At 42.7% G+C, this 26,100-nt stretch overlaps 12 protein-coding genes across 12 annotated transcripts; 6 read left to right on the top strand and 6 right to left on the bottom strand.

The window, feature by feature from the left end:
- Positions 1 to 513: 513 nt before the first annotated feature.
- Positions 514 to 971, bottom strand: JH06_2485 (hypothetical protein; the record flags this gene model as incomplete). Its single annotated transcript, XM_014671691.1, has 5 exons — positions 514 to 527; positions 552 to 603; positions 654 to 765; positions 796 to 926; positions 957 to 971. The coding sequence occupies 5 exons, from the start codon at positions 969 to 971 to the stop codon at positions 514 to 516; spliced, it is 324 nt and encodes a 107-aa protein (XP_014527177.1).
- A 602-nt stretch (positions 972 to 1,573) lies between these two features.
- Positions 1,574 to 3,253, bottom strand: JH06_2484 (hypothetical protein; the record flags this gene model as incomplete). The annotated part of the gene is given in 4 exon segments (XM_014671690.1): positions 1,574 to 1,821; positions 1,840 to 2,460; positions 2,572 to 3,124; positions 3,176 to 3,253. The coding sequence occupies 4 exon segments, from the start codon at positions 3,251 to 3,253 to the stop codon at positions 1,574 to 1,576; spliced, it is 1,500 nt and encodes a 499-aa protein (XP_014527176.1).
- A 79-nt stretch (positions 3,254 to 3,332) lies between these two features.
- JH06_2483 (GTP-binding protein) lies at positions 3,333 to 5,382 on the top strand (the record flags this gene model as incomplete). The annotated part of the gene is made up of 4 exons (XM_014671689.1): positions 3,333 to 3,409; positions 3,443 to 3,869; positions 3,900 to 4,034; positions 4,066 to 5,382. 4 exons carry the CDS (start codon positions 3,333 to 3,335, stop codon positions 5,380 to 5,382), a joined length of 1,956 nt encoding a protein of 651 aa, XP_014527175.1.
- A 23-nt stretch (positions 5,383 to 5,405) lies between these two features.
- On the bottom strand, positions 5,406 to 7,821 carry JH06_2482 (nuclease; the record flags this gene model as incomplete). Its single annotated transcript, XM_014671688.1, has 11 exons — positions 5,406 to 5,795; positions 5,825 to 5,928; positions 5,957 to 6,035; positions 6,063 to 6,224; positions 6,254 to 6,312; positions 6,348 to 6,443; positions 6,473 to 6,539; positions 6,596 to 6,832; positions 6,863 to 7,039; positions 7,070 to 7,631; positions 7,661 to 7,821. 11 exons carry the CDS (start codon positions 7,819 to 7,821, stop codon positions 5,406 to 5,408), a joined length of 2,094 nt encoding a protein of 697 aa, XP_014527174.1.
- Positions 7,822 to 8,773: 952 nt separating this feature from the next.
- Positions 8,774 to 10,089, top strand: JH06_2481 (hypothetical protein; the record flags this gene model as incomplete). Its single annotated transcript, XM_014671687.1, has 8 exons — positions 8,774 to 8,821; positions 8,852 to 9,000; positions 9,030 to 9,215; positions 9,255 to 9,309; positions 9,341 to 9,431; positions 9,462 to 9,823; positions 9,853 to 9,928; positions 9,959 to 10,089. 8 exons carry the CDS (start codon positions 8,774 to 8,776, stop codon positions 10,087 to 10,089), a joined length of 1,098 nt encoding a protein of 365 aa, XP_014527173.1.
- A 223-nt stretch (positions 10,090 to 10,312) lies between these two features.
- Positions 10,313 to 13,478, top strand: JH06_2480 (n-acetylmannosamine-6-phosphate 2-epimerase; the record flags this gene model as incomplete). The annotated part of the gene is made up of 7 exons (XM_014671686.1): positions 10,313 to 10,378; positions 10,408 to 10,586; positions 10,617 to 10,986; positions 11,017 to 11,127; positions 11,158 to 11,666; positions 11,697 to 11,766; positions 11,793 to 13,478. The coding sequence occupies 7 exons, from the start codon at positions 10,313 to 10,315 to the stop codon at positions 13,476 to 13,478; spliced, it is 2,991 nt and encodes a 996-aa protein (XP_014527172.1).
- Positions 13,479 to 13,512: 34 nt separating this feature from the next.
- On the bottom strand, positions 13,513 to 14,220 carry JH06_2479 (ADP-ribosylation factor; the record flags this gene model as incomplete). Its single annotated transcript, XM_014671685.1, has 5 exons — positions 13,513 to 13,650; positions 13,682 to 13,759; positions 13,794 to 13,994; positions 14,025 to 14,086; positions 14,118 to 14,220. 5 exons carry the CDS (start codon positions 14,218 to 14,220, stop codon positions 13,513 to 13,515), a joined length of 582 nt encoding a protein of 193 aa, XP_014527171.1.
- Positions 14,221 to 14,284: 64 nt separating this feature from the next.
- Positions 14,285 to 15,396, top strand: JH06_2478 (hypothetical protein; the record flags this gene model as incomplete). The annotated part of the gene is made up of 9 exons (XM_014671684.1): positions 14,285 to 14,322; positions 14,353 to 14,374; positions 14,413 to 14,498; positions 14,529 to 14,627; positions 14,658 to 14,748; positions 14,779 to 14,825; positions 14,857 to 14,964; positions 14,995 to 15,172; positions 15,202 to 15,396. 9 exons carry the CDS (start codon positions 14,285 to 14,287, stop codon positions 15,394 to 15,396), a joined length of 864 nt encoding a protein of 287 aa, XP_014527170.1.
- A 93-nt stretch (positions 15,397 to 15,489) lies between these two features.
- On the top strand, positions 15,490 to 16,862 carry JH06_2477 (hypothetical protein; the record flags this gene model as incomplete). Its single annotated transcript, XM_014671683.1, has 3 exons — positions 15,490 to 15,642; positions 15,668 to 15,784; positions 15,816 to 16,862. 3 exons carry the CDS (start codon positions 15,490 to 15,492, stop codon positions 16,860 to 16,862), a joined length of 1,317 nt encoding a protein of 438 aa, XP_014527169.1.
- An 845-nt stretch (positions 16,863 to 17,707) lies between these two features.
- JH06_2476 (hypothetical protein) lies at positions 17,708 to 19,000 on the bottom strand (the record flags this gene model as incomplete). The annotated part of the gene is made up of 4 exons (XM_014671682.1): positions 17,708 to 18,190; positions 18,220 to 18,621; positions 18,649 to 18,833; positions 18,862 to 19,000. The coding sequence occupies 4 exons, from the start codon at positions 18,998 to 19,000 to the stop codon at positions 17,708 to 17,710; spliced, it is 1,209 nt and encodes a 402-aa protein (XP_014527168.1).
- A 1,688-nt stretch (positions 19,001 to 20,688) lies between these two features.
- On the top strand, positions 20,689 to 23,732 carry JH06_2475 (phosphoribosylamine-glycine ligase; the record flags this gene model as incomplete). The annotated part of the gene is made up of 5 exons (XM_014671681.1): positions 20,689 to 20,880; positions 20,911 to 20,990; positions 21,023 to 21,317; positions 21,348 to 23,216; positions 23,247 to 23,732. The coding sequence occupies 5 exons, from the start codon at positions 20,689 to 20,691 to the stop codon at positions 23,730 to 23,732; spliced, it is 2,922 nt and encodes a 973-aa protein (XP_014527167.1).
- Positions 23,733 to 24,038: 306 nt separating this feature from the next.
- Positions 24,039 to 25,701, bottom strand: JH06_2474 (hypothetical protein; the record flags this gene model as incomplete). The annotated part of the gene is made up of 6 exons (XM_014671680.1): positions 24,039 to 24,124; positions 24,153 to 24,227; positions 24,256 to 24,360; positions 24,390 to 24,461; positions 24,490 to 25,515; positions 25,551 to 25,701. The coding sequence occupies 6 exons, from the start codon at positions 25,699 to 25,701 to the stop codon at positions 24,039 to 24,041; spliced, it is 1,515 nt and encodes a 504-aa protein (XP_014527166.1).
- Positions 25,702 to 26,100: the final 399 nt, after the last annotated feature.

Raw genomic sequence — 26,100 nt, 5'->3', positions numbered from 1 at the left:
AGTTACACTCTGGATTGTACAACGATTGAAGGTTATAAGGGAACGAGTACACGTACTTGTGTTGAGGCTGGAATTGGTCTGGCAAAGTGGGATAAACCTACTTCTTTCTGTATTGAGAGCAAGGTGGATTTGTTCATGGTACTTGGAATCATTCTGATTATTGTTGGTATCCTGCTTGTTATTTGGGGTATTATGCTGATGGTGAACAGAGAAACGAAATCTCTGGCTAAAACAAAGCCGACGACTGCAAAGCCTGTTACAGCTGCACCTGTAGCCGTTGTTGCTCCAGCTCCAGCTCCTGTACCTGCTCCTACTCCAGCCCCTGCCCCAGCTCCGGCTCCAGCTCCGGCTCCAGCACCTGCCCCAGCTCCTGCTCCTGCTCCTGCTCCTGCACCGAAGTTGTAAGTGGCACTCTATGTTTGTTAAGAAACAATGAACTTCCTCTTCTTGGTATGTTCTGTAGTAACGAAACCGCATTTTTCTAGGACATTGCGAGTAGCATTGTTGATGTGCTTAAAGCGATCTTTCTATCAATCTAATTCATTCCGTACCTGGACCTAGTAGAATTCCTCCCCACCATCGTGACACAACAACAAGAACATTCTTAACATCCATCATAAACATCTAATTGATCAACATTTTACTCTCCCTACCAAATGAAGCATACGGCTTCCAGCAGCACTTTCTCCATCGTCATCATTATCTTGAAACCAAATATCTCGTTCTTGGTCATAAATGCGATAAGCATACATATTGTGAGTGGCTCTATCCATAATCGCAAATCAGATATAAGACCGTTGAATCTTGTTATTTGTATACAGATACTGAAGTACTAATTTCACTTCGGTTTCGGAATGGACTTCAGCACAATGGGCTTGGAAAGTACTTTTTCGGTCCGTAAATGCCTCATCTGAAAACACTTTAGGCTACATTTCTTAGGTACTTGAGGATCCTACACATTTTAAAGTCATAACGAATTCGTCGGAATGGATACCGCCCATATATTCCTTTTCAGGTAAAGGAACAGGAACCTCATTGGCTTTGGAGTGCAATAAAGGACTCTGAATATCGTCTTTGGATTGCTTTGGTTCTGATTTCTCTTCTGTAGGATCCGGTGATAAAGAATGCGGTTGAACATTCTCTCGAATCCATTCCACCCAGTCATAAACAATAACCCTTCCCACATTCTCTGCAAATAGTTGAATCTAAATTAGGACCAAAAGAAGAGGACTACCAGAGATTCTCTAATACGGAGGATTTGCTCATCTGATAACCATTCAGCATAAACGTCAAAGGTGGGATATACCAATGAAGGATAAGTGTTTCGGTAATGGATGGTCAATTCCAAATCTGAACGTCCTTTATCGTTAGAAATGAGTAGTTTAAAAGAATTGTGAGATAATCTACTTTGTTATAGACCGTCTGTACCCACTTTACAAACTTATCTGCATAAATGGCTTCCAAGGCACAAATCTCATCTTGCTGTTGTTGGTAGTTATCGTCATCCATTTGTGAAGATACTGAAACAAACCGTGCAATGGAGATCCAAATTGTGAGTATCCTAACAAAGACATCAAATCAACCGGAAGGAGGTATTCTCCTCCGCATAGTACAATCCAATTTTACTAAAGCCACTCCGCCTAGTGAGAAAGAGATAATCACATTTTCCAAGAAGCATAACATCCAGAACTGCCTTTAGGATGGAATCCGAGCCATATTTTGTTGCCTTCACACCTCCAACATGAGACCGTTTAAATCCCTTAGTAGTCACGATCAATTCGGGAAACATCTGTTGCATCGTTCTCTCCATCGTCGAACTATCTGTTGACAAGAAAATACGTATAGGAACATCCGATCCGTGCTTCTTTTGCTGTTCTTTGATTAGAGTTTTCAACATTCCAATGAACGTGTCAAATCGTTTTGGGGTTAAGAACTGCCGACTGTCTGTCCAATCACTCTTTCCAGCACCCATTCGGAGATGAACACCAATTCGAATTCCATTTCCTAACTGTTGTTCATATTGCTTCAAATATGTATCCACAAATGGAGTGGGAGCAAAGAGGCCATGAACACATCGATTGTAATACAAGTCCACTGTTGCATAAAGCTGACTACGATCCTCTGACATCATCATTCGATTCTTCAGGAGACCAATTCTCTCCATGAAGTAGGAATTGTACCGACGTCCCAAGAAGCGGTCTGCTGTCACATGCAATGTCTGCATCAACACAGCTCCATCACCAGCAAACGAACGAGATGGATTTGGCAAGGGATCATTCTCGTCAACTCCTGAAACAACAAACTTGTATTTGTGATTATACCGAGGAGGAACATGTGTTTGGATCTGTTCTAGAAGTGATATCACCGAAACGAACTGACTCTTCATGGTAGCATTGAGAGGAATATACATATGAGGAAGCGGAAATAGGAAGTATTTGTCAGTAATCACATCACTACTAACTAGACATGAGGTAGAAGAAGAAATGAGACATTGTAAGGCTCGATCGGTCATCATTGCAATAAACAAAGAGTCACAGATCCCAATGATTTGTCCTGCAATTCCCGTGGTACCTCGTTTGAGATAAACCACTTTCTTCGTTGTATTCACATTGGAAATGTGGACAGTACGGTACTGGTTGAAGAAAGAATTCCATTTGGCTACATCTCCAGAGCGATTCTTTCGGGTTGGAATTCTCTTTCGGCGAGTCTCGTGTGGTGATGGAACCTCTTGTTGTTGTGGTATTGCAGATGGTTGATGTGATGTTGAAGAAGAAGGGGTTGGTGACGGGTATTGTGCTACTGGAGTTACCAATCGCTTTGGTACTACTGACAGTGCTACTGGTGTTACTGATGATTCTGGTGCTACTGATAATGCTGCTGTTGAAAACAATATAGGCATTACTGTGGATACAGATTGCTCCACTGGCTGTACAACTGACGACATTGCAAAATGAACTGTTGGATACAGAGGCAAGTCAGTAATCCCAATCTGACCAAAAACACCCACAGCTTCTACAACTCTTAGCATTGTAATCGATATTGTACCAGTTGAATCAGAAGGACTCTCAAATAGCACATCAACCTGATTTTGCTTCACATATCCACTACACTGCACAAAATATACCTCATTAACATCTATTCCTCACAAGAATACTCATCTTCTACGAGAGGTAACTACACGAAAAGCGATCCTCACTTGAGCAATCTCATAGGAAAGAAAAATAAAAGAGAAAAACGTGAGTAACCCCCACATAATGATAAGAAGAAAAAATGACAGAATCAACTTGATAACAGTCTATTATTCGTAATTTGGCCGGTTTCCAGTGGAGTCGATGCTACGATTCACGTTTCATAACTTCAAACACGTTCTCAAGCTTCCCTTCTGTCCGTTTGTTGCGAGATTCTCTGGGTATCAATGACCGTTTATCTGTCTAAAATATAGCTTTGTGGGGAAACCGGGAACCAATACGGAAGCCATTGTTGAGAATTACTTGGATGTTCCTATTGAGAACTGTAGGACATTCAGTATTATCGCCCATATCGATCATGGAAAGAGTACATTGGCTGATGCAATCATGAAACGAGCCGGAAACATCCCGGAAAATGCTCCGGCACAGTTTTTAGACAATTTGGAAGTGGAAAGAGAGCGTGGAATTACGGTGAAAGCTCAAACTGCAAGTATGTTGGTCAAGAACAAAAGGGATGGAGAAAACTATCTGCTAAACTTGATCGACACACCGGGACATGTTGATTTCAGTTATGAAGTGGAGAAGAGTCTAGCTGCCTGTCAAGGTGTATTAATGCTTGTTGACAGCACTCAAGGAGTTCAGGCCCAGACATTGTCAACATTTCATAGCGCACAGAAACATGTTTACCATGCCTTCTTTGTTGAGGATTAGGAACTCGATATTATCCCTATTATAACAAAGATTGATCTGCCACACAGTGATATTCTACGTTGTAAGCAACAAATTGTTGAGATTATGAAAACAAAAGATTCGGATATTCTATGTTGTAGTGCCAAACAGGGGATAGTACTATTTTTATTGTAAAGATTATATGAAGGGGATTGATGCAATCTTTAATCGAATCATGGATCAGATCATTTGGCCTCAAGGAAATCGTAAAGCACCATTGCGTGCCCGTGTATGCGATAGTTGGTATGACACCTATAAGGGAATTGTGTGCACAATTCAAATTGAGGATGGTGAGATCAACCAGGGAGATGAAGTGATCTTGCATCATTCAAACTCCAAGTTTGAAGTTCAAGAATTAGGTCTCCTCCTACCGTTTTCGGTACCAGTTCATACTCTTCGTGCAGGTCATATTGGCTATGTGATTCTTGGTTGTCGTGATAACAAGCAAATTCTTCTCGGAGACACAATCCTACTCTCAAACATGGAGCCTAAACCTGCTCCGCTTCCTCATTTCAGTATTCCGAAGAGTATGGTGTTTGCTTCTGTATTTCCTGTTGACCAATCTTCTTTTGAGGAGATGCGAATTGCAATAGAGAGACTACTTCTGAATGACAACTCAGTGACTGTAACACAAGAGACATCAGAAGCCTTAGGAATGGGATTCCGATGTGGATATCTGGGTGTACTGCATATGAATATCTTTCAAGAGAGACTTTTCAAGGAGTTTGGAATGCCTGTATTGGTGACAGCTCCCTTTGTTCCTCATTATGCAATATTGAAACAAAACCATCGTAAGATACTAATCAAGAAACCATCTGAAATGCCTGTACCATCAGATCTGGAGTGTGTATTGCAGCCAATGACTCGAGTCACAATTCTCACACCAAAGGAAACAGTAGGCACATTAATGTCTCTATGTCGTGATCGACGAGGAGAGGAACTATCAATTCAGTATCTCGATAACAGTCTAGTATTGATGGAGTACTGTTTACCGTGGTCCGAAGTAGTTGTGGACTTTTACGATATGGTTAAGAATCTCTCTTCGGGTTATGCAAGTTTGGAGTATGAAGAGGATGAATGGCAAGAAGATGACATCGTGAAAGTAGACATTCTAATAAATTCAAAACCAGTCGACGCATTGGCATTTGTTTGCAATCGAAAGCAGGTGGAATCACGAGGCCGGCAGATTCTCCTACGTTTGAAGGAGGAGATTTCTCGACAGCAGTTTGAGGTGATTCTTCAAGCAGCTGTTGGGTCCAAGATCTTCGCAAGAGAGAGGATTCCTCCATATCGTAAGGATGTGTTGGTCAAGGGAGGGAAGTTGGTTGGAGGAGGAGATTCGACTCGTAAGAAGAAACTGTTGGAAGCTCAGAAGCGAGGGAAGAAGCGATTACGAACAATTAGTAATGTAGAGATTCCACAAGAAGCCTTTTTAGCTGTATTGAATCGAAAAAGTGGACAATAGAGTGTTTTGCTACAACAAACATATCACAAGGGAGAGTAGCGCAATCTCCGCATTCGATATCGATACAATCGTATACACACGATACATATAATACATCCAAGGAACCAGAGGAAGAGAGAATGACTATGAGAAGGAGGATCCAAGAGAAGTGCTAATCGTTTCCCTGCTAGACACATCTGCCAATCAATTGATTCTGACAAATCTACTTGGGACAATAACAATGATTGCATTTGTTTCAATTGGAGTGGGGACAAAACGACATATTGTTCTGTCCCCACAATCCGATAAATCTCTTGTCCAACTCCATAAGATTCAGTAATCCAATTCTCGACGCTTTCAGAGGGATCTGTGATGGTACAAAGAGAAGCAATATCCTTTGCAAGAACTTGAATATAGTCTATTTGTGAAGGAGACTAAAGTTCATTCGCAGCCAATCACTTACCATAGGTAATTCCTTTGGATTCAGAATCGCTCCTGCTACTCGATCTGTGAAGAAGTGAAGGGTCTCGTTATGATCTTCCACGCGAATAAACATCTCTGACCCGTCTATGGGAAAGGAAACAACGAAAGCTACATTGATCAAATGAACCAGTAGTATGGAGTGGCTGGTGGAGATCGGCCACGATATGAACAAGAAAACGAAGATCGGATGACTAGATCTGAGAAACGAAAGAAGATACGACACTAGCATCTGTCGGATTTGTTAATTGAATCCTAGATAGTAGTTTCTTTGTCATTGTAAGTCCATTCTCTTCTGTCGATGGAGAAACCCCATCAACAACATGCCATTTCCATGTTTCCATAAAGTCCTCTTGCTTCTTCACCACATCGGCCCAACACGCCTATAATCCATCAATCACTTCATTCCTACGGCTGAGTAGATATCATGTAAATCCTTTCTATTATAGAATAAATCCATTACATACGAGACTATTTGCTTGCAGAAATTCCAAGTGCGTCTTCACAGCAGTCTACGACTGAGAAAAGTGGTCTAGAATCGACACGAAGTGTTGGTTGAATTGAATCGAGGGCAATTTGCAAGATAACAGCATGACCCATATCTATGGTTACAATAATCCAATACTCCAACTATGCCATGCTGTAACAATACGGAAAAGGAATAGGGTCCATATAAACAAACACATGATAGTACATAACTAAAGTGATGAAATCACTCTAAAAACACGCTAGACTATATGTCAAGAATTTCTACAGGCCCAGGAACACTATCTGCAAAAGAAGGCTGTTTCACGCGCAATGTTCCGTTAACAGCTAACCGCTCATGCAATCCCTTTGTTCCAAGACCTTCTAATTCTGGAGGCAGTTCCACAGGATGTAATTCAGCATACGAGAGAGGTGTAAAGATTTGTTCATAAGAGGGAGACATCAGACGTGTCGGAGAGATGTGACGCTTCTTTGTAACCCAAAAGAAGCAAATTACAACAGTGCACTACAAGTAAGATAGAGATAAGGGGTCTACAAGAGTCTCTGTACAGAATAGAAAAACACCAACAAGAAAAAGAACCTGGGCAATAGCAAGTTGATCCTCATGAGCCCTTCCAAAGCACGCTGCCCGAGTACTGTTCATCAGATAGAGGTCACTACACCCATTAGTTAGCAACGAAGCAGTAACAATGGGATCTAAGTTATATCGAATCTACATATCATATTCTCCTTTTCATACTACCTCTAATGGAATCGTCCCGTTTGCAGGAGACTTCGTATAGAGATAGGGAGACCATCCATTGGACTGATAACACCCTATTCCCGTTTTGGAAACAAAGCCCGAAGTGTCTAACGTGAAGTCTTCACCGGATTTCTGCAATCGATAACAGAGGGAGGAGAGATAAAGGGTAATGTTGCACATTTCCATAGAAGGAATCCAGTATCCAGACCGTTTCTTACATATTTGATGACAATCGGTCGTTGATGAACAATGAAGTGAGGCTTTTCCCACCATCTTCTGGTCCACAAGAGGAGCAGAATCTTCAAAATAGGTCAAATTCATTCCATCGGAGATAACGAAAGACACAACATCTGACAAAGTGTCAACGGTTGTGGAAAAAAAGGAAGAGGCAGTGTAGATACAACCGTCTCCGGGGTCTCCTTGTCGACTGCAGGCATCACTGACGGGAAACAAGTCTCCATTCATCATATTGACGCGAACCAACTCTGTAGAATTAATAAAGAATTTTCTAACAATGAAATCGTATCGCTTACTGAACCACACCTCAATTCGCTCATTATACCTAGAATCAATTCAAAAATACATTCAAACCGTTCGATTAACTGTGGTCGTTCATTTGGTGAATTCGAAACGACATATCCCAAGAAGAGGAATACGATCGGAGTCAGAAACAACAGGATCAAAAGGCTCACATACTTCTTGGAGAGCTTAACATAGTTGACTCCACGCTTGTATGGCGTGTCCTCCTCCATTATTGTGAAAAAAAGGTCGTTTCATTGTGGAATTGTGTTTTCGTGTATTTTTCACATCACTTCGTCTAGAATTGACTTTGTTTATATAATCCATTCGATAGATACACATTCGATCTTTCCTATGAGAAGGGTTGCACATCTGAGAATCTTCTTACCAATAAACGCGGGAAATCGGTATCAGCACGAAGACAACTCTTCCATATTTGAGGATAATGAATGGATAGTAAGTGAATTTTCTTGTATAATGATTCTATAGTCTTTCTGCATTTATTATCCTTGTTATCGCGTTGATCGTTTATGGGATTCTCCACTACCTCACGTACAGTGAGAAGGAAATTATGTATACCATTTGTTAAAGTGGATTTGATGATTGTAGTGAAGATATTACTACCCATACAAAGACATGGACCCGTTTTACAGGAGATATGATATCCGTTGGAAAGGTGAGACAGCAATATCAAGCTGCAAGACAATGGTATGCCGAACAGAATCGGAAGTTGCAACATGTACCAGTAAACGTGGATATTAATGTATAGAAGGATAGTCCATCGTCTACAGGTACTCCTTTTTTCCTTCAGAGTGTTTCATCTTTACAGATGAGTTCAATTTCACAGTTGAACCGAGTCAGACGAACGAAATGTGAGGAGTCTATGACAAGTCAAGAATTGAATGCATATCGATTCATAAATGCCTACAGTATCGTGTAAGGAAATCTGGTGGAAATGAGATGAAGAGATCTTTCAGTCCAGTCAATTCTGTCACTATTTGATTCAATTGATCGTGTCTTTGTGGAAAAAGATGATTTGATCCAGAGTTCAGAACAGCCTGATTTGATGTTCGTTTTCTGCGTAGTGATAATTGTAGATGCATCGTAATTAGCGGTAGTGTCCTTTTGAAGGACGGAGAGAGCCGAGAAGAGAAATGGGAGGGTTCTCCTTATTCGTCCTACCAGATGTTTTGGGAGGTGTTAGGAACCCTTCTAAATGAGGAGTACAAGAGTGTAGGATTGAAAAGAGAAGTTAATATGAAGGGAATTGAAGTGCGTGCAATGACAAATACAGAACTTCTTGTTTTTCGACCGCGTCGTAGTCTTACAGAGGAAGGCCGGAAGGTGTTGAATACGCTGGTTACAAGTGAGCTGGTTCGTTTGCAGCATCTCCTTCAGAGTTCTACCTTGCTGTAGAAACTAAGAGGTATACTGATCGTAGGGCTATGAAGGAAGCAATGAAGGAGACGAAGACGGTAGAGGATCCCTATTGTGTGCGGAACTTATTCCCTGCCTTGTGGTCCTTGATCCAGACCAATCCTCTGCCGAATGCAGTAGAGTCACTTGTTGGAGGAGATGGAGATTCGGTGATCATGGTTCCAAAGAACCAACTAATTGCAATTACTCCGTATACTCTGTCTATATTGAGGAATGAAATGATGTTTAGAGTAATTGTTCTGACAGGAGAGGTGATCGAACCAACAGGAGAAGTCACTGTGATTGTAATGAGATGTCAATGAGATTCAATACTAGTTCAGTAAAGGTGCATTATTGACCTACCATGAGAATCATACCTATTATGTTCGTAGTGATCGGGCTTCCTTGTTGATGCTTACCTACAAAGGTACTATCTTCAGAGTGAGATAATGCATAGGAGAGCTGGATTCGTTGTCTCCTCAGTCACTTCAGTTTCTAATCAACTATTTCTTATCAAGTCTGCATACTAAGTTTCCATTCATCACACGAGAATGTCATTGGATAGAGAAGGAACGTGGTGAATGTCTAATTCGGGAAGCTGATGATGTGGAGAATGCTGTATTGTTGATTTCAGGCCGATTACGCTCTACTCATACAGCCCGACAGGATGCAACGAAGTACAGACTTCAGTATCGACTATCTTATGACGGTCGACACCGTTTCAGTGAGGAAGAGAAAGAAGAAGTAGCAAGGCGGTTGAAAACCAAGACTGGGGAAGAAAAGGTGAGAGGTCAGAGAGAGAATGAGGTCGTTGTGAGTGTAGGTGAAAGGAGAAATATGAAGAGTAGGAATATAGCAGTGATGTATTGTTATTTGTGAGTCAGTGCATCAATCAAGAGAAAGCCTCTGTAAATATGTATTCGAGTGAGTAAATGGAAGTGATTTGATGCATAGCACGTCGTAGTGAGATCTTGTTGATTCCACGCTCTTTGTTAGTTTCATTGATGAAACAGTCTCCTGTGGGCATGTTCAATTATATCAAACGAACAGATATTGTGGGTACTGAAGAACCAGTTGATTCGTAGGATCTCAATGTGAAGCAGAAACGAGAGATATCCTTATGAATGACACGGAAAGAGTTCTTGACGATACCTTCAGACAATCGCTACAATTGCAGCTACGCAGAATTCATCGACACTGTCGTTCTTTGCTCAGCTGTTGTATTCGGCTCTCAATGCTATTCAACCTGCTTCTTTTGTCACCTCTGCTGATCGATCTCGCATCAGTAGTCTGACTGGCCCTCAACAAATGCGACGTACGATTCTGGTAGGCGATGGATTAGCAAAGGGATGGAATGCCCATCTGCTGGATCATGTAGGAGAGAAGGAAAGGAAGAACCATAGAGTGATGCAGTGTTACTTGTGGTGAATGTGTGTGATGCACCACTCTCGACAAGTGACTATGAGACGTTACGAGGAATGATGCTGGGGATTCGTCGTGAGATTGTATTCCTGCGCGAAGCAGAAGACAATGTGAGTGATGTTGCATATGAGCGTATGCTTCAAGAATGGCGAGCCATTCTGTAGCATTGGATTGATGGACTCACTTCTAGAATGCCACTGGCTCCTCAGCGAGTCCATCATGTTGTGATTCATTCTGAACAACCTTACCGCGATTTGGCAGTTCCTCGCTCCGATATCCGTCGCCTGGCACGTTATCTAACAAACACAGCTATTGGTCTGGTGCTTTCTGGAGGAGGTGCTCGGGGATATGCTCATGTGGGCGTATTACGAGCCATGGAAGAGCTGGGAATTCCTGCAGATTACATAGGAGGCACTTCAATGGGTTCATTTGTGGGAGGTGTAGCGAGTGGAAATCGCGGAGATTACGTGTGTACTCGTCAGAGGGTAAAGAAAGGAGCTATGACATTAGCATCAATCGGGAATATTCTGATGGATTGGACTCTTCCTATCCTTTCCATGGTTGATATTCATAATTCTTTTCATTGTTAGACTCGGGGAAATCTGATTAACAAAGTTACCCATGATGCATTGGGAAATCGCTTGATTGAGAACTCGACGATTCCTTATTTCTGTATTTGTAGTGATATTACGAATTGCCGAGTGAGAGTCCATACTTGAAATGATATCTAGGAATTGATTGCTCGTGATGGAGCGATGTGGCGATATGTAAGAGGGTCCATGTCGATCATGAACATCTTTCCTCCTATTGGAGATGAGACGAAGCCGACTCCAAATCTGCTGGTCGATGGTGGATATTGCAACAATGTGCCTTCGGACGTGATGTGCTCGGTATTTCATCCTCATAGTGTAATAACGGTGAATGTGGAGGGATATCCAGATGACAACTATGTTCAAGTAGGTGATACACAATCTGGCTTTGCCTTGTGGTTCAAAGGACTGTTTCCTCGTTTCTTTGGTCAGCAGATATCGAAGTCAGGAATCCAACAGAAACTGATGTACACATGGAGTGAGAATCGCCGTATTGATAATCTCCTTCAGAAATCAGATGTGGTGATTCGACCACCCCTTCGTGATGTGTACCTAACCGATAATGGTCGCTATGATGAGATTGAGGACCGGGGATACAATGAAGGAAAGAAGCGATTGCTTGAATGGATTCGGCTGATTCCTCCACAGACGTAGGTGTACACGGAGTAGTTGATGGAAAGACCTCTTCATAATGCTTTATTTGTTGTTCCAAAGTATCCCTTCTCCGAGCGGCATGGTTCTCTTGCAAGGGTATCAAGTGCTCATTAAAAGGGCAGATTGGAGGAGCAATAGAACGATGTTATTTTATGGAAATTGTCAATTCTTTGTTTGAGTACAAATCCCTATTTTCTTATCATATGGCTTCTATTATTGACCAAATTCGAGGAGGAATTATCGTATCATGTCAGGCACATGAAGAAGATGGATTATATGGTCCCGAGAACATGGCACTGATGGCAAAAGCTGCTGAATTAGGTGGAGCGGTAGGAATTCGTGCAGACGATCCCAAGCATATTGCTGCTATTCGTCGTACTGTGAAGCTCCCCATTATTGGCATCTATAAGGAAGATGTCGATGGCTACGAAACACGTATCACTCTAAACATGGAGCGCGCTAGAGAGATTTTCGAGGCCGGTTCTGACATTATTGCTCTCGATGTGACAAATCGTCCTCATCCATATGGAACTACTGGAATTGAGATGATTAAGCAAATTAAGGAGCAGTTTGGATGCTTAGTGATGGCTGATATATCTACTTTTGAGGAAGGAGTTGCTGCTGCTAACGCAGGAGCAGATATTGTTGCCAGCACTCTGTCTGGATACACTTCGTATTCGCCTCACATCGAAGGACCGGATTTTGCTTTGGTTCATCGTCTTTCTCAGACAGTAAAGATCCCTGTCATCTGTGAGGGCCGTATTGCGAGTCCTGAACATGCAAAGAAGCTTCTCCGATTGGGTGCTCACGCAATTGTCGTTGGGTCGATGATTACCCGGCCAATGTGGATTACAAAACAGTATGCAGAGGCGATGAAGCAGACTGTCCGCTCCCTCTCATCCACTGCCTTTTCGCTTGATATTGGTGGTACGAAGATTGCTGGGTCAATTGTGGATGCAACAGGGCATTTGCTCCTGGGTCCCGAAAAGGTGTCTTGTCCCCAAGACTCGAGTGCAAGTGTGGTGAAGGCATGTGTCGATCTCCTCCAGTCGTTGCAGAGTCGTTGGAAGGGGTCAGTACCAATATGCGTTGGTGTTAGTACAGGAGGCACAATCGATTGTCAAGGGAACATTCTTTATGCAACCTCCACCATTCCTGATTGGCAGGGAACACCTTTGCGAGATCGTATTGCAGAGGCCATGAACTTGCCTGTGGTGGTTTGCAATGATGGGAACTGTGCAGCAGTGGCAGAGGCACGAGTGGGTGCCGGTATGGAGAAACAGTCTACACTCTGCTTGACAGTGGGAACAGGACTTGGAGGTGGTTTCGTCAAGGACGGAGAAATTGTGTGTGGAACGGATCGTATGGCTCAGTGTTTCGGACAGGTTGTATACCAGCGGGATGGTCGTAATAATGGTGAGAATGACGGAGCTGCTGAAGCGTATGTATCAGGTCGTGCTCTCTGTTATGAGTACAACCGTCTGGTGTCAAAGGAGAAGCAGGTGAAGACAGGAAAGGAAGTAGGCGAACTCGCATTGAAGGGAGATGCAATGGCTGTGGAAGCAGTACGTATTGTGGGCGAGTCTTTGGGTGTGACACTTGCATCGATGTGTGCTTGTTTGAATCCTGAAGTAGTGTGTGTGGGAGGAAGCGTGGCAGATTTGGAGGATCTGCTTCTGGAGCCTGCTCGTGTTGCCTTCCGTAAGAGTGCCTTTGCTACAGTAAAAGAAACACCAATTGTGAAAGCAGTTCTCGGTGGAAATGCGGGTGTCGTTGGAGCCGCTCTACTTGCTTTGGAGAACTGTTAATCTTCTCTCATTCTTGTTTGTAGAAAACAGACTATTACTTGGTTCCCTGAGGATTGAGCTCCTGGGCCAGCCAATCAAATCCTTCTTTTAGTCCCTTTCCTATCTTGGCATCACTTTCCACAATTGTCCACTTCCGATCCCGAATACTTGGTAGATCCAGGGCTTCTGATAACTAGAAGATGATCAGAGAACTTCATATATACGGCGTTTGACCTCAGTGCTCCTCGTACATCCTGTTTGTTTGCAAAAACCAAAAGACAAACATTTCGTAACTCCTCTTCCTAGTGATGAGAACGCAATTAAAAAACTCTATACGTTCAGTATCGCCATTAATTCCGTCTTGGCAATAGGAATACGATCAGTATCTGCACTATCAACAACGAATACAATGGCATCTAAAGCTGATCCAATCGCGATATACTTACCAGTATTTTGATAATAGCACCTCCAATACGGACGAATGCTAGTCTGACCTCCTAAATCCCAGACTTGAAATGTTAGGTTGTTATAAGTAATCTGAAAATCAACGAAGAAGAATATGGATACAGTCTCTACATTGAAACCGATGGTTGGAACAGTCGAGATGGGTTCATTAAGCTGAAGTCTATCTGGTAATAAGACAAATAAAGAAGGGGATACATAAAATAGTAGTCTTTCCTGCATTATCGAGACCTAGAATGAGAATTCGCTGTTCCTTGGATCCAAAGAGAGAATCAAGAAGACTTGAAAAAATGGAACCCATGGCTTTAAGAATACTGAGTATTCGGATATCCGTAAGTGTCGCAAAAACGGGTAGTTCATAAAGAATGAGTGTATTGCGAAGAACAGGATTTGCTGGAACATGGTAGGAATTTGAGAGGGTTTGGAGATGTAGGTATCCAGGAAAAGCATCGGTGGTGAAAGACCGGATTTCGAGTAGGGATTATGTGTTTAGCGTAAAAGTACAGAGTGGTTTAGCGATGTGGAGGTGTCTGGATTGGAACGAGTGAAAGGTGTGATTGTTCCGCATGCTGGCTGGACGTCGGTTTGGAACGCGACTCTGATCTGTAGATATTCGGGTCGTATTGCTGCAGAGTCCTTTGCACACATGCAGGGAATGGATGTGGAGCGTGTGATTGTGATGGGTCCTTGTCATCGATACTATACTCGGTACTGCTAGAATCATTGAATAATATGTAGAGATTGTATGCTGACTCAAGCAACTCAATTGGAGACTCCTGGAGGTGTACTGGATGTTGATATGGAGGCTCAAAAGGATCTAAACGAAACAGTGATGGGTATTCTGGTTTTATCATTGTAGGGGCTGTACAGTAGCTGTAGAATGGCTGATGAGGAGAATGAGCATAGGTGAGGAACTGAGGATATCCATGAAATTTAGTCTCGAGATTGAGCTCCCTTTTATCCATCAGCTGTTTGGGACGAAGGCGAAGATTGTGATGATCATGGTAGGCAATGTATCGGAGAAGCGAAAAGTGGAATACGCCAAGTATTAGAGGATTTTAGGGTTAATATTCAGGAGTTTGGTTCCCTACATGAAGGATCCGAAGACAGTATTTGTGATAAGTTCGGATTTCTGTCATTGGGGCCCTAACTTTGACTTTCAGTACTACGATAAGAGTAAAGGTGCGATATGGCAGAGTATTGAGGCTCTGGATAAGGAAGGTGTTCAGTTCATTGAGAGTCAAGATGCGAACGTACGTTTGTGGGAGGGATATGAATGTAGGGGTTTGCTGCCTATATGGATCGAACGGAAACTACGATTTGTGGTCATAACTGCATTGAGATTTACTTGAGAGCCTTGAAGGAGAGTGGATTGAAAACGGAGACATCTCTACTTCGGTATGGTCAAAGTAATCAAGTTACCGATATGTATGATACGAGTGTAAGTTACTGTGCCATTCGAACGACTCTTGTATGAGAATATGTTTGTTTTATCCAGAGAATGGACAGAGAAGTAGGAGATTGAAATCTCTACAAATAGGACATCTTATGATACGCCATTAGTAGTCATATGGATATTGTTAACAAATCGACAGAATTTTTCCAATTCCATTTGCAGGATGGATTTGGAGTGTGCATTCAAATATCACTGGAGAGGCCTTCACCTATGGATCCTGTTGTGAACCATGAAGAAGAAAACCAGGATATGGTAGAGGATCGTCAAGTATGTAGTTGGTGTTATTGTTCAGAACAAGTCGGGAAGTACCAAGAGTAATAAGAAGGAAGAAACAAAGAATGCTACTGCAGCAGAATGCACTTCTGAGCCAGTACTGGAGCCTTCCTTTGTGAAGGGTTTACGACATGACGTTTGTTTGCATTGATTTAGTGACTTCTTAGGATGAAGATTCGAAAGGAGATAATTCGGACGGAGATAGTATTGATGCGCTGTGTCAAGAAAAGCATTCAGCGAAACCAAGGGATTTGTGTCCAAATTACTTGCGTCCTACTGCATCTTCAAATCGTCGTGCAGCGATTATCCAAGAAGAGAATTACCGCAAGTCAGTAGCTGCTATTCAGAAGAAGTATTGTCCTTCGGTAGTAGAACCTCTCAAATCGGATGAGGTACCACGTTTTATGCGACCAACTGCTTCGTTCATCTCGCGCACCTCTGTTGTTCCAGCAGCTGCGCCTGTTCGCTCAAGCCAAATCAAAGAGGTGGATCCTGACAATTGTCCTAGGTACATGCGTGATACTGTCGCATATCGACGCTCCATTGCTCCTGAGCCACCGAAACAACGTATTTCGGCGGCACAGATCCGTGAAGTGGATCCCAATAACATGCCTCGGTACATGCAGGTAACAGAGTCTTTCAAGAAGTCGATTGAACCGTCACAAAAACCCAATCCTGTTCCTTCTCATAGAATTAAGGAAGTGGATCCTACGAACATTCCTCGATATATGCAAACAACGGAGGCATATAAGAAGTTACTGGAGCCGATTCCAGAGGAGCCACCTGTTCGCCATATACCTGTAGAGGCCATTCGAGAAGTGGATACATCAAGTCTTCCTCATTACATGCTTCTGACAAAAGCAGCACAGCAGCGCGTTTTAGAGACGAAGCCAGTGCTGCCTGTAAAGAATCCGGTGAAAGCGATTGTGCGATTAGAGACAAGTCACCCATCGCAACGATACATGAGAGAGACACTGAGTTTTGGGGCAATGTTGAGGGATCAGGAGGAGGAACGTAAGAAACGTGAGGCAAAAATGGCGGAGCAGATACGTCAGCGTAATTCGTTGGCTGTTCGTCGTGAAAAGTGGAGTAGAAATGTGAAGATGGCAGAGTCTGTAGCAATTCGCCGCAAGGAGAAGGTACGAGAGGAGATACAGAATGAACGTTCGTTGCCTGGAAATGTGCCTAGATATATGAAGAAGTCAAAGGTTTAATGGAACAAATAGTTTCACTGTTTGTTTTGCACTTGTAGTTGGACTTGTTTCATTTTCTTTATCAACGTCTGATATGTACTAACAGCAACACCTGATTTGGCTAGCGAACCATTCTTTTGTTTGGTGAAGAGAGAGAGCAGATAGACACTTGTATGAAGACCTGAGTATTCTGTTACGTCAATTTGTTCTAGATGAAATATTCAAAATAATTCTACTTCCACTCTTCACATCGGAGATGAACTTTCGAATAATCAACGCATTTTGCTGTAGCATCTTCTGGATTTCATCGCTCGGCAATAGATAATAGTTTTGGCCATTACTAAACTGCTGAGGCCGTACAACAGGCTACAAATGAAGATTCAAGGATAATGGAACAATGTAGGGTGCAATTATGGTGGGTTGGAGTTGTTGAGATGATGACTGCTGTTGCGAAAAGGAGGTATTCTGCTGGTTGGCGTTTGGTGGCATTTGTTGATATTGCTGTGTAGACGGCGTTGCTATGAGAATGATTTGAGAGGAGGAAGAGTACGATTCTTTTGCTCGGAAGGTTGCATGTTTCCTTCTATTTCTTATGGTATTTTGATGCGACTACCTTTTGCAAACATGACAGATAATTGAAAGGAGTGATTTAAAAGTGATTCGTCAATTGCGCCGCCGCAATGTGTCACTGTCGCAGTCGTAAGTTGTCATCATTCATGGAGTGTTTGTTTGCGAGGACAGTTGTATTTTATTCATCAATGAATGTTGTTAAACGAGAACAAAGGATGTATTATAGCTGGGAATGACACTTACTCCAGCATGGACTGCTGATGCCTCTCAATCCGTTAAAAAAGTAATATACCATTCTAGTACAGTCCATGATCAGTTACCCTTTTCAACAAACACTCCCACTCCAAAAATACGCGTGACCACTGATCATTTTGTAAATGGACAAATCTCTTCCGGTAAACATACTCCATAGCATCTTCAACAGCACTAACAACCGCAAAAACATTTGGAAAGATGTTAAACTTGGCAAACCGTCTTCGATACAAAAAGAACGTTCCCTTTGCATAGAGATGCTCTGCTTGCTTTTGAGTGATATCAATTCCAGAAGCATTATAATTGGTTACACTAATATAATGAACACGAGAAATAAAGGCAATATTGGCAAAACACATTTCAAAGAAGTAAGGAGGATTACATTCAATGAGAGCTGAATTTGGTCTCATAAAGAAGACGTTTGCCATTGCGCTTCCATGTCCTCCCAATACAATATCGATCTGGTAAAACTGAAGCACTTGCTCCGCATATGTTTTACCGATCTTCATTCGATGTGTCCGGAGTCTCTATGCTCAATAGATTGATAGAAGTGTACATCTCCAAATCGGATCTTGATGGCACGGAGATACATCAAGAGGTTGATCCATTTCCGATCTGCCCCTCGTTCTAGTACTCCCATTTTGAGGGTTTGAAGAGTAACAGTCATAGGACGAACATTCGCATGCTTATAGGAAAGTGCTCGCATCCAGTCGATGGAAAAAAAACCAGCGAATATACCTCCATCTTTATTGAAGGCCATTCGATCCATCAGAGTCACTCGACGAAAACACAAATATGTGGGTCGATTATGTTTGCGCAAGATCGAGAGAATTCCTTCCACTGGATAGACGGAAGGAGGAGGAAGATCAGGAAAGGAGTCTAGAAGGAGATGAAGATAGGTTTTGGACCATGGGTACTCTTCAAAATCACGAAATGTTGGGAGATAAAGCGACTTGAACTACAAATGAGAGGAGGAGGCTTCTACGACCGTTGGAAACCCCTCAGGGGCAAGAAGCTTCAGCAACAGCAAATTGACACTCTCTGCAAAGTGCGTGATATGTTTCGGACGGAAAGCAATGGCGATGTAACTTCCAGTATCATTCAACCACAGAACATTGGATGCTGGGGGTTCTCCCTTGTGATACTCAAAGTTCCAGCCATAGCGGAAAACTACACTAAAGAGAGATTGAATTGATACATTGTTTGCCGTAGGCCCGTATGTTAATGGGGTTACCTCGAATTGAATAGGAATGCCAGAGTTGCTTCTTAGGTTGATAACAAAGATTGCGACCTTGAATCCACCCTGATCCCGAATCAAGAGCATATTGTACGCGCATACGCGAATAATGACTATAAATAATGCAACTACGAGATTTCGACCTTTCGGCCATATTATCGAACTTTGACCGATTTCTAAGAATGAAAATGGTAACAAAGAATTACACGGAACGGTAATGAGAATAGACTTCTTCCTGTAGACGAATGAATCGAGGGATCCTGAGATGGATGACAGCATCCAAACCTACCACGAGTCATTAAAATAATAAAAACGATAGTTCCATTCAAGTTCATCTGCTAGAATGGATGTGAGGAGAGGATAGTGGGATCCACACTGAAGACACTGGGAACGAGATGAAAAAGAGTTCAGATGGTTCGACAAATGTAGATAAAGGGGTTGTTGTTCATAGAATTGACCTAGATTCATATAAAACGAGGTCTGGTTCCAATAGGGTTCTGTGATTGCTGTTTGAGATGAAAAGGATGAGTGTGTTCGGTTAACCATAACTAGAGTCCACTTCTGTGTAGGAATCACTGTCGTTGGAGTCTCAACGGATATTTTATTCACCTGTTCAGTATACAGCGGATTATCTGCAATATTCTGATCAAGAACAGGAGAAAACTGTTCTTCAGTCGATGTATCCCTAGATAACAGGAAAGAAGTAGTAAAATACGTTGCACTATGTTCATCTAATACAACTGCCGGATAAACAGGAGTAATCCTCAAGTGGGCTAGAACCGATGAATGGATAGTAAAAACTCCATAGATAAAGAACCAGGCACTCAGACAAGCTAAACAAAGGATAAGAAGAGGATAGACAGTTTGCATAGCATTGTCATTGACAAACTGAAGTGGTGACTCAAGCGACTAGGGGCTTGTGCGAAAAAAAGAATGTTTCGTTTTCCCTCCATGATGTGATTGAACTACTCGTTTGTTATTTCGATTTGAAAATATCAGAACGACTCGAATGGAACAACACGAAGGCTTAACAAATGAGAATACTGGAGCTTCGAATGAAACAACAGAAAGTCAAGAAGAAGAATCTGTAGTGTACTTCCGACAGAGACTAGCAGATACTGAAAAGAAAATAGAGTTGTTGGTAACAAGTGTAAATGGTGAGCTCTTATGACGATTAGGAATGCAAGACGATTTGGAAATTCTGTTTACTCAACTAGCGTCCCAGATTGTGGAGACGATTCAGAATCAGATGACACCAATTACAGAACACATCGAGGAGCAGTGTACATTATGTGGTCGTGATATGTAGTATTCGATACAAGAGTAGTCAGAGGAATGAGCTTGTAAGAAACCTTGGAACTGCAGAGAATGCTATTCAGGCCTTTTATCATTGCCTTGAAGGAAAACCAGTTGGTTCAGAAGAAGTAAAATGTTACTGTTTCTTGTACCAACTAAAACAAGTCCATTTCCTTCGATTTTTCACTTTATGCCTTCCTAATTCTGCCTTTGGTTCCCAAGTCCACTTCCAGCATAATTCTGTCAACCTCTATTCTCCTTCTCCTCCCTTCTTCCACATCAACTCTACTTCCAATTTCATTTTCTCGTATTCTTCCAATTCCGTCTTCCCATACTCTTCCACCCCTACATTATCTCATTGACCAAATCACCGAGAATCGCGGGGATCGACCCATTCCCAATTCCAACCAAATATCCAGTGGTTACTTCATTTTATTCTGTAGGGATTTGGAATCCTTTAAGTAGAGTCTAATACAATAGTCTTTTAGTAGTATGTCCAGTATTCTAGTAATTGGAGGTGGTGGTCGAGAGCATGCTATTGCATGGAAGCTTGCACAGAGTGAGAAGGTGGAACATGTCTTTGTTGCTCCTGGAAATGGTGGCACTGCTTCTATGGAGAAGGTGTCAAATGTCGCTATTAGTGAAAAGGAGCATGATAAAATTCTCGCTTTTTGCCAGGAAAAGGTTTTGTTTTGGGGAAATGATCATGAGTAGGGAATTTGTCTTGTTGCTGTTGGTCCTGAAGTTCCGTTGGTCGATGGACTTGCAGATAAGCTGCGTGAGGCAGGAATCAAGTGGTAGGAAGTGGGTCTTTGTTGGAATGTAGTTTCGGTCCCAGTGCCAAGGCAGCCATGATCGAAGGATCAAAGAAGTTCTCGAAGGATTTGATGAAGAAGTATGATATTGCTACCGCGGAGTATGAAACATTTACCGATTTTGACGCTGCTCTTGCTTATATCAAATCAGTCAATCATCCTGTTGTAATCAAGGCCTCTGGACTTGCTGCCGGAAAAGGTGTTTTACTTCCTGCAAAGGGAGAAGAGGAACAGGCTCTACGTGAAATAATGATGGACCACGAGTTTGGTGTTGCTGGAGACACGGTCGTGATCGAGGAGCGTCTGGTGGGATAGGTGGAAGATGATGATTTGTAGGAAGGCGAAGAAGTGTCCTTGTTGTGTTTTACGGATGGAGAAACAGTGGTGACGATGCCTCCTTCGCAGGACCATAAACGTGTGGGTGATAATGACGTGGGTCCCAATACAGGAGGTATGGGTGCTTATGCTCCTGCTCCTTGTTTGCCTCCTCGTCTGTGTCGTCAAGCTGCTGAGGAAGTATTGAAGAGATGTATCAGTGGTTTGAAGGCAGAGGGAGCTCCATTCTGTGGTGTACTGTATGCCGGTCTGATGATTACGGCTACTGGGATCAAGGTATTGGAGTTCAACTGCCGTTTCGGAGATCCAGAGACGGAGGTGATTCTGCCTCTGCTGAAGAGCGATTTATACGAGATAATGGTAGCTTGCTGCGATCATACTCTTAGCACTCTTTCTGTAGAATGGCTGGATGCCTCAGCTGTAACAGTGGTGGAAGCATCTGCTGGTTATCCTGGTTCCTACAAGAAGGGATTCGCGATCAAGGGACTCGATCTCGCGGCCAAGCGTGAGGGTGTAACAGTGTTCCATGCAGGAACGAAGCTTCAAGAGTCGGAGGTGGTGACAAGTGGAGGTCGTGTGCTCACCATAACTGCTGTAGCTCCAACATTCCGTGCTTCCCTTGCTCAGGCGTATGCTGCTGTAGAGGAAGTCACGTTTGAGGGTTGTCAGTTCCGTCACGATATTGGGGGTCGTGCAGTAAAGGCAGGTGTCCGTGTAGCAGTACTTGGTAGCACTCGGGGAACGGATATGGTAGCTATTCAGGAAGCCATTACAACGGGACAGTTGAATGCACGAATTGTGTGTGTGATCAGTAATTTGGGGAAGGCAGGTATTTTGGAAAAGGCCCATACTTATGGAATCCCAGCAATTCATCTGAGTGGAAAGGACATTTCACGTGAAGAGCATGAAATGGCTATTTGTGACGTTTTGAACGACTATGGAGTCGATCTGGTGTTATTGATTGGATACATGCGGATTCTTTCTCCTGCCTTCTTCACGAAATGCAAGAAGATGGTTCTTAATGTGCATCCTTCGCTGCTTCCTGAATATGCTGGAGGCATGAACAACAATGTGCACGAGGCAGTGCTTGCCGATCACCGATTGGAGACTGGATGCACTGTTCACAAGGTGACTCCAGATGTAGACTGTGGTCCTATTGTCTGTCAGCGTCATGTCCCAGTATATAGCTTTGATACTGTTGAGTCGCTAAAAGCACGTGTTCAGGAGGCAGAAGGGAAAGCATTGGTTGAATGTATTCGTCGATTCGGTGAAGATGATTTGACAGAAATTGAAGTGGAGAAGGAAGGAGTGATCAGCTACAGTGATGCTGGTGTGGACATTAGTGAGGGTGACCAACTGGTGGAAAATATCAAGCCATTCTGCAAGGGAACGGATCGTCCTGGCTGTCATGTGGACTTAGGTGGATTTGGAGGTTTGTTTGATCTCCATGGCGCTGGATACGGGGACCCCGACACTCTGTTGGTGGCTTGTGATGATGGTGTGGGTACAAAGGTGAAGCTGGCTGTCCAGACAGGTCTTCACGATACTGTGGGTCAGGATTTGGTGGCAATGTCTGTGAACGATTTGATTGTGCAAGGTGCGGAACCTCTATTCTTCTTGGATTACTATGCAACGGGTCATTTGGATGTAGCAACAGCAACACGTGTAGTGAAGGGTATTTGTGATGGCTGTAAGCTGGCTCGTTGCGCATTGATTGGAGGTGAGACTGCTGAGATGCCTTCAATCTATGCCGAAGGTGAGTACGATCTTGCTGGATTCGCTGTGGGAGCTGTAAAGCGTCAGGACGTCTTACCAAAACCGACGGTACCGGAGATGGTGGTTTTAGGTCTTGCCTCAAGCGGACCGCATGTATGATTGAGGGAGAGGAATAAGTTGTAGTCGAATGGATACTCGCTTGTGCGTCGTTTGGTAGATGTATCGGGTCTGTCGGTGGCAGATCCCTGTCCATTCGTTCCAGAGAAGTCTTTGGGTGAGGTATTGATGGAACCAACTCGTATTTACGTCCCTGCCGTACTAGCAGCATGCAGAACGAAGAAGGTGGCTGGATTTGCTCATATCACAGGTGGAGGTTTGTTGGAGAACATTCCGCGTGTGTTGTCTCCGAACACTTCTTGTGAGATTGATGCTGGAAGTTGGCCTGTGTTGGATGTATTCCGTTGGCTGAAGAGTGTGGGCAATGTACCTGAGACAGAGATGTTGCGGACGTTCAATTGTGGACTTGGAATGATTGTAATTGCTGAAAAGGAAGGTGTTTCCGAGGTGAAGGCAGCTTTGGAAAGTGAGGGAGAGGTTGTGTATGAAGTAGGACGGATTGTATCGACTCCTGGAAAGAATGAGGTGATTATGAAGGGACGTGTGTTCTGATGTGTTTGTTGGGGTTTATAGTTTAACATAAGTGATGGCTGTATAGAGTAGTTGATGACAGGATGCTCTAAATAGGAGATGGATGTTACAAGGATGAGTCCACAAATACCTACAACACAGTCCTTATCGATTCAATAAGAAAGGGTAAACGGATTGGAACAAACATTCCTATATTCCACTTGCTGCATCACTTTTATTCATACTGAAGAGATGGGGTTTCCATAATTTCGGATCTGATTCTACCAATTTAGAATTCCACTGACATGAGGTGATAACCTCCAGCGCTTTACAATCTATATCTTATCCTTAAGCACTACATCCACCATTAACCGAAAACACTTTGAGACAGTTAAACCATTCTGAATTCTTGATCTCCTGTAATCCTGGAACATCTACGTCAATCCAACGCAATAAAGATACTATCAACTTTAAGAGCTTCAATAAACAGAAACGGTTTTTCGCTAGCAGATTCTAAAACTTGAAGAGATGGGAGATCTAACTGAGAAGGGCTTCGTACAACTACCATTCAAGGTCAAGGAATTCTTCTGCAGACACAAAACATCCCGCTTCCCATGATATCCATCGAATGCATGGTTTCCCAACATAATAGAAGTGAGTTGCGGTAGATCTATTCTTAGGACCTGTATTCAGTCTTACTATCAAAAGTGATACTCTTAACACTTTGAAAACAGTTATCTGAAAGAGAGCACTTCCTTATCTTTGGAAGATCTACATTAAAACGAACAAAAGGAACTACCTTTAAGACAAAACGAAGCTGCCTGAGAAAAATTGGAACCCTTCATTATCAGATCTTCCAATGATTTGAGCTCAGAGAGGTGAAACAACCCAAAAAACTGAAATGATCCTTTGCCAATAGATATAGATTTTAGATTTCTGCAATTCTGAAGCGAAAAAAATGCCTTTGGATGAAAGACTTCTTGATTCACAGCACTCAGTACAAAAGAAGAATCTTCAATAACTATACTCTCCAGCTGATCCAGGTTATGAAGAGAAAAGGATTCAAAATGTTGGAAACAACCTGATGCAATAGAGAGGCTCTTCAATTGACTCAGCATTGACAAGATATCAAATGAAAAGGTACAAAATGATTTGTATCGACAGCAACACGAAGAAATAACTAGTGATTCGACCCAAGTCTGTAACATACAAATGTCATCAGACATAGAGGGAATAACTTGCATTGAAGAACCAACAATAAATCCATCCCGAAGGGCATTTCCTTGCAAGTCATAGATGCGCCCAATTCCGAACCGTTGATCAAAACAATAGTTTCCTTCATATTCTACAACTTCGTTATCGATATCAGGAAAATAATCATAGCCAAATCCTACTCTCTGTCCATTGATCATAAATCCCACATACGAAAAGAGATTCCGAGAATTCATAAAGGAACCCCAACCAAATGGTTTTCCGTGAAATACCAGACCTTCCCAACGATCGCCGTCATCTGATAAATCGAGAATCCCTGGTTCAGCCAGATCTATATCCTCCGAAGAATCAATAACTCCATTGTAAACATTGAATAGACCAGTAATTCTTGTTGAGTACATGTTCATAGTGGCAAATTGTCCATTCTGCTCATCATCAAACGAACCAGCAATTAGGTTTCCTTCACAATCAGAAATGATCAGATTCCCAATTACAGGACATATGCATCCGATTACCTTCACTTCGTCACCATTACAGAGAATCACCAGCTCCATGGTGGATTTGTGTATAAGAACGGAGGGTTTATCCACAATAAATGACAACGAACTCTTTCCTGAACAAACAGAATTGGTGGAATCCATTAATAACCACTGAAGGCCTTAGGATTAGCGTTGCAGATGTTAGCAAACACCTTGAAGTACTTAAGAGCGTAGTCACTGTAGCCCATAGTCGAGGTGAACTGCTCAATAGCACTCTTGTAGCAATTCACATTCTTCACACCACTTACATCCTGATACATTCTAGGCTCTGTAGTGAGGGAGGCAAAGTACTTGTCAATAGCCTTTCTGTTAGCAACTTCCTCCTCATAAGCAGCTCTCCATTTCTTCTGTTCCTTTCCAGTAGTATGGTCAGCCATGAAGAGACGGAACAACATCTCGTTATCACGAGAATCCCAAGTCTCAAAGGACATCTGATGTTCAACAGCAGTCTTCTTGGGATAACCAATATACTCTCCAATAACATCATTCATGAAGGACTGATCACCATAAATGCTAACATGACTCTTAGTCACTCCCTTAACAAGGCGATGGAACTGCTCATCAAGAGTTTCGGTCTCTTCCTCACCCTTATCAGCATCTTCCATCCAGTACACAGAGAACTCATCTCCCAAACAAGGTCCTACCTGCTTTCCCTTGAC

This window comes from Blastocystis sp. subtype 4 (assembly GCF_000743755.1).
Source record: "Blastocystis sp. subtype 4 strain WR1 chromosome Unknown seqid_0143, whole genome shotgun sequence".
NCBI classification, from domain to species: domain Eukaryota; class Bigyra; order Opalinata; family Blastocystidae; genus Blastocystis; species Blastocystis sp. subtype 4.
This window is presented reverse-complemented; position numbering and strand designations above follow the sequence as displayed.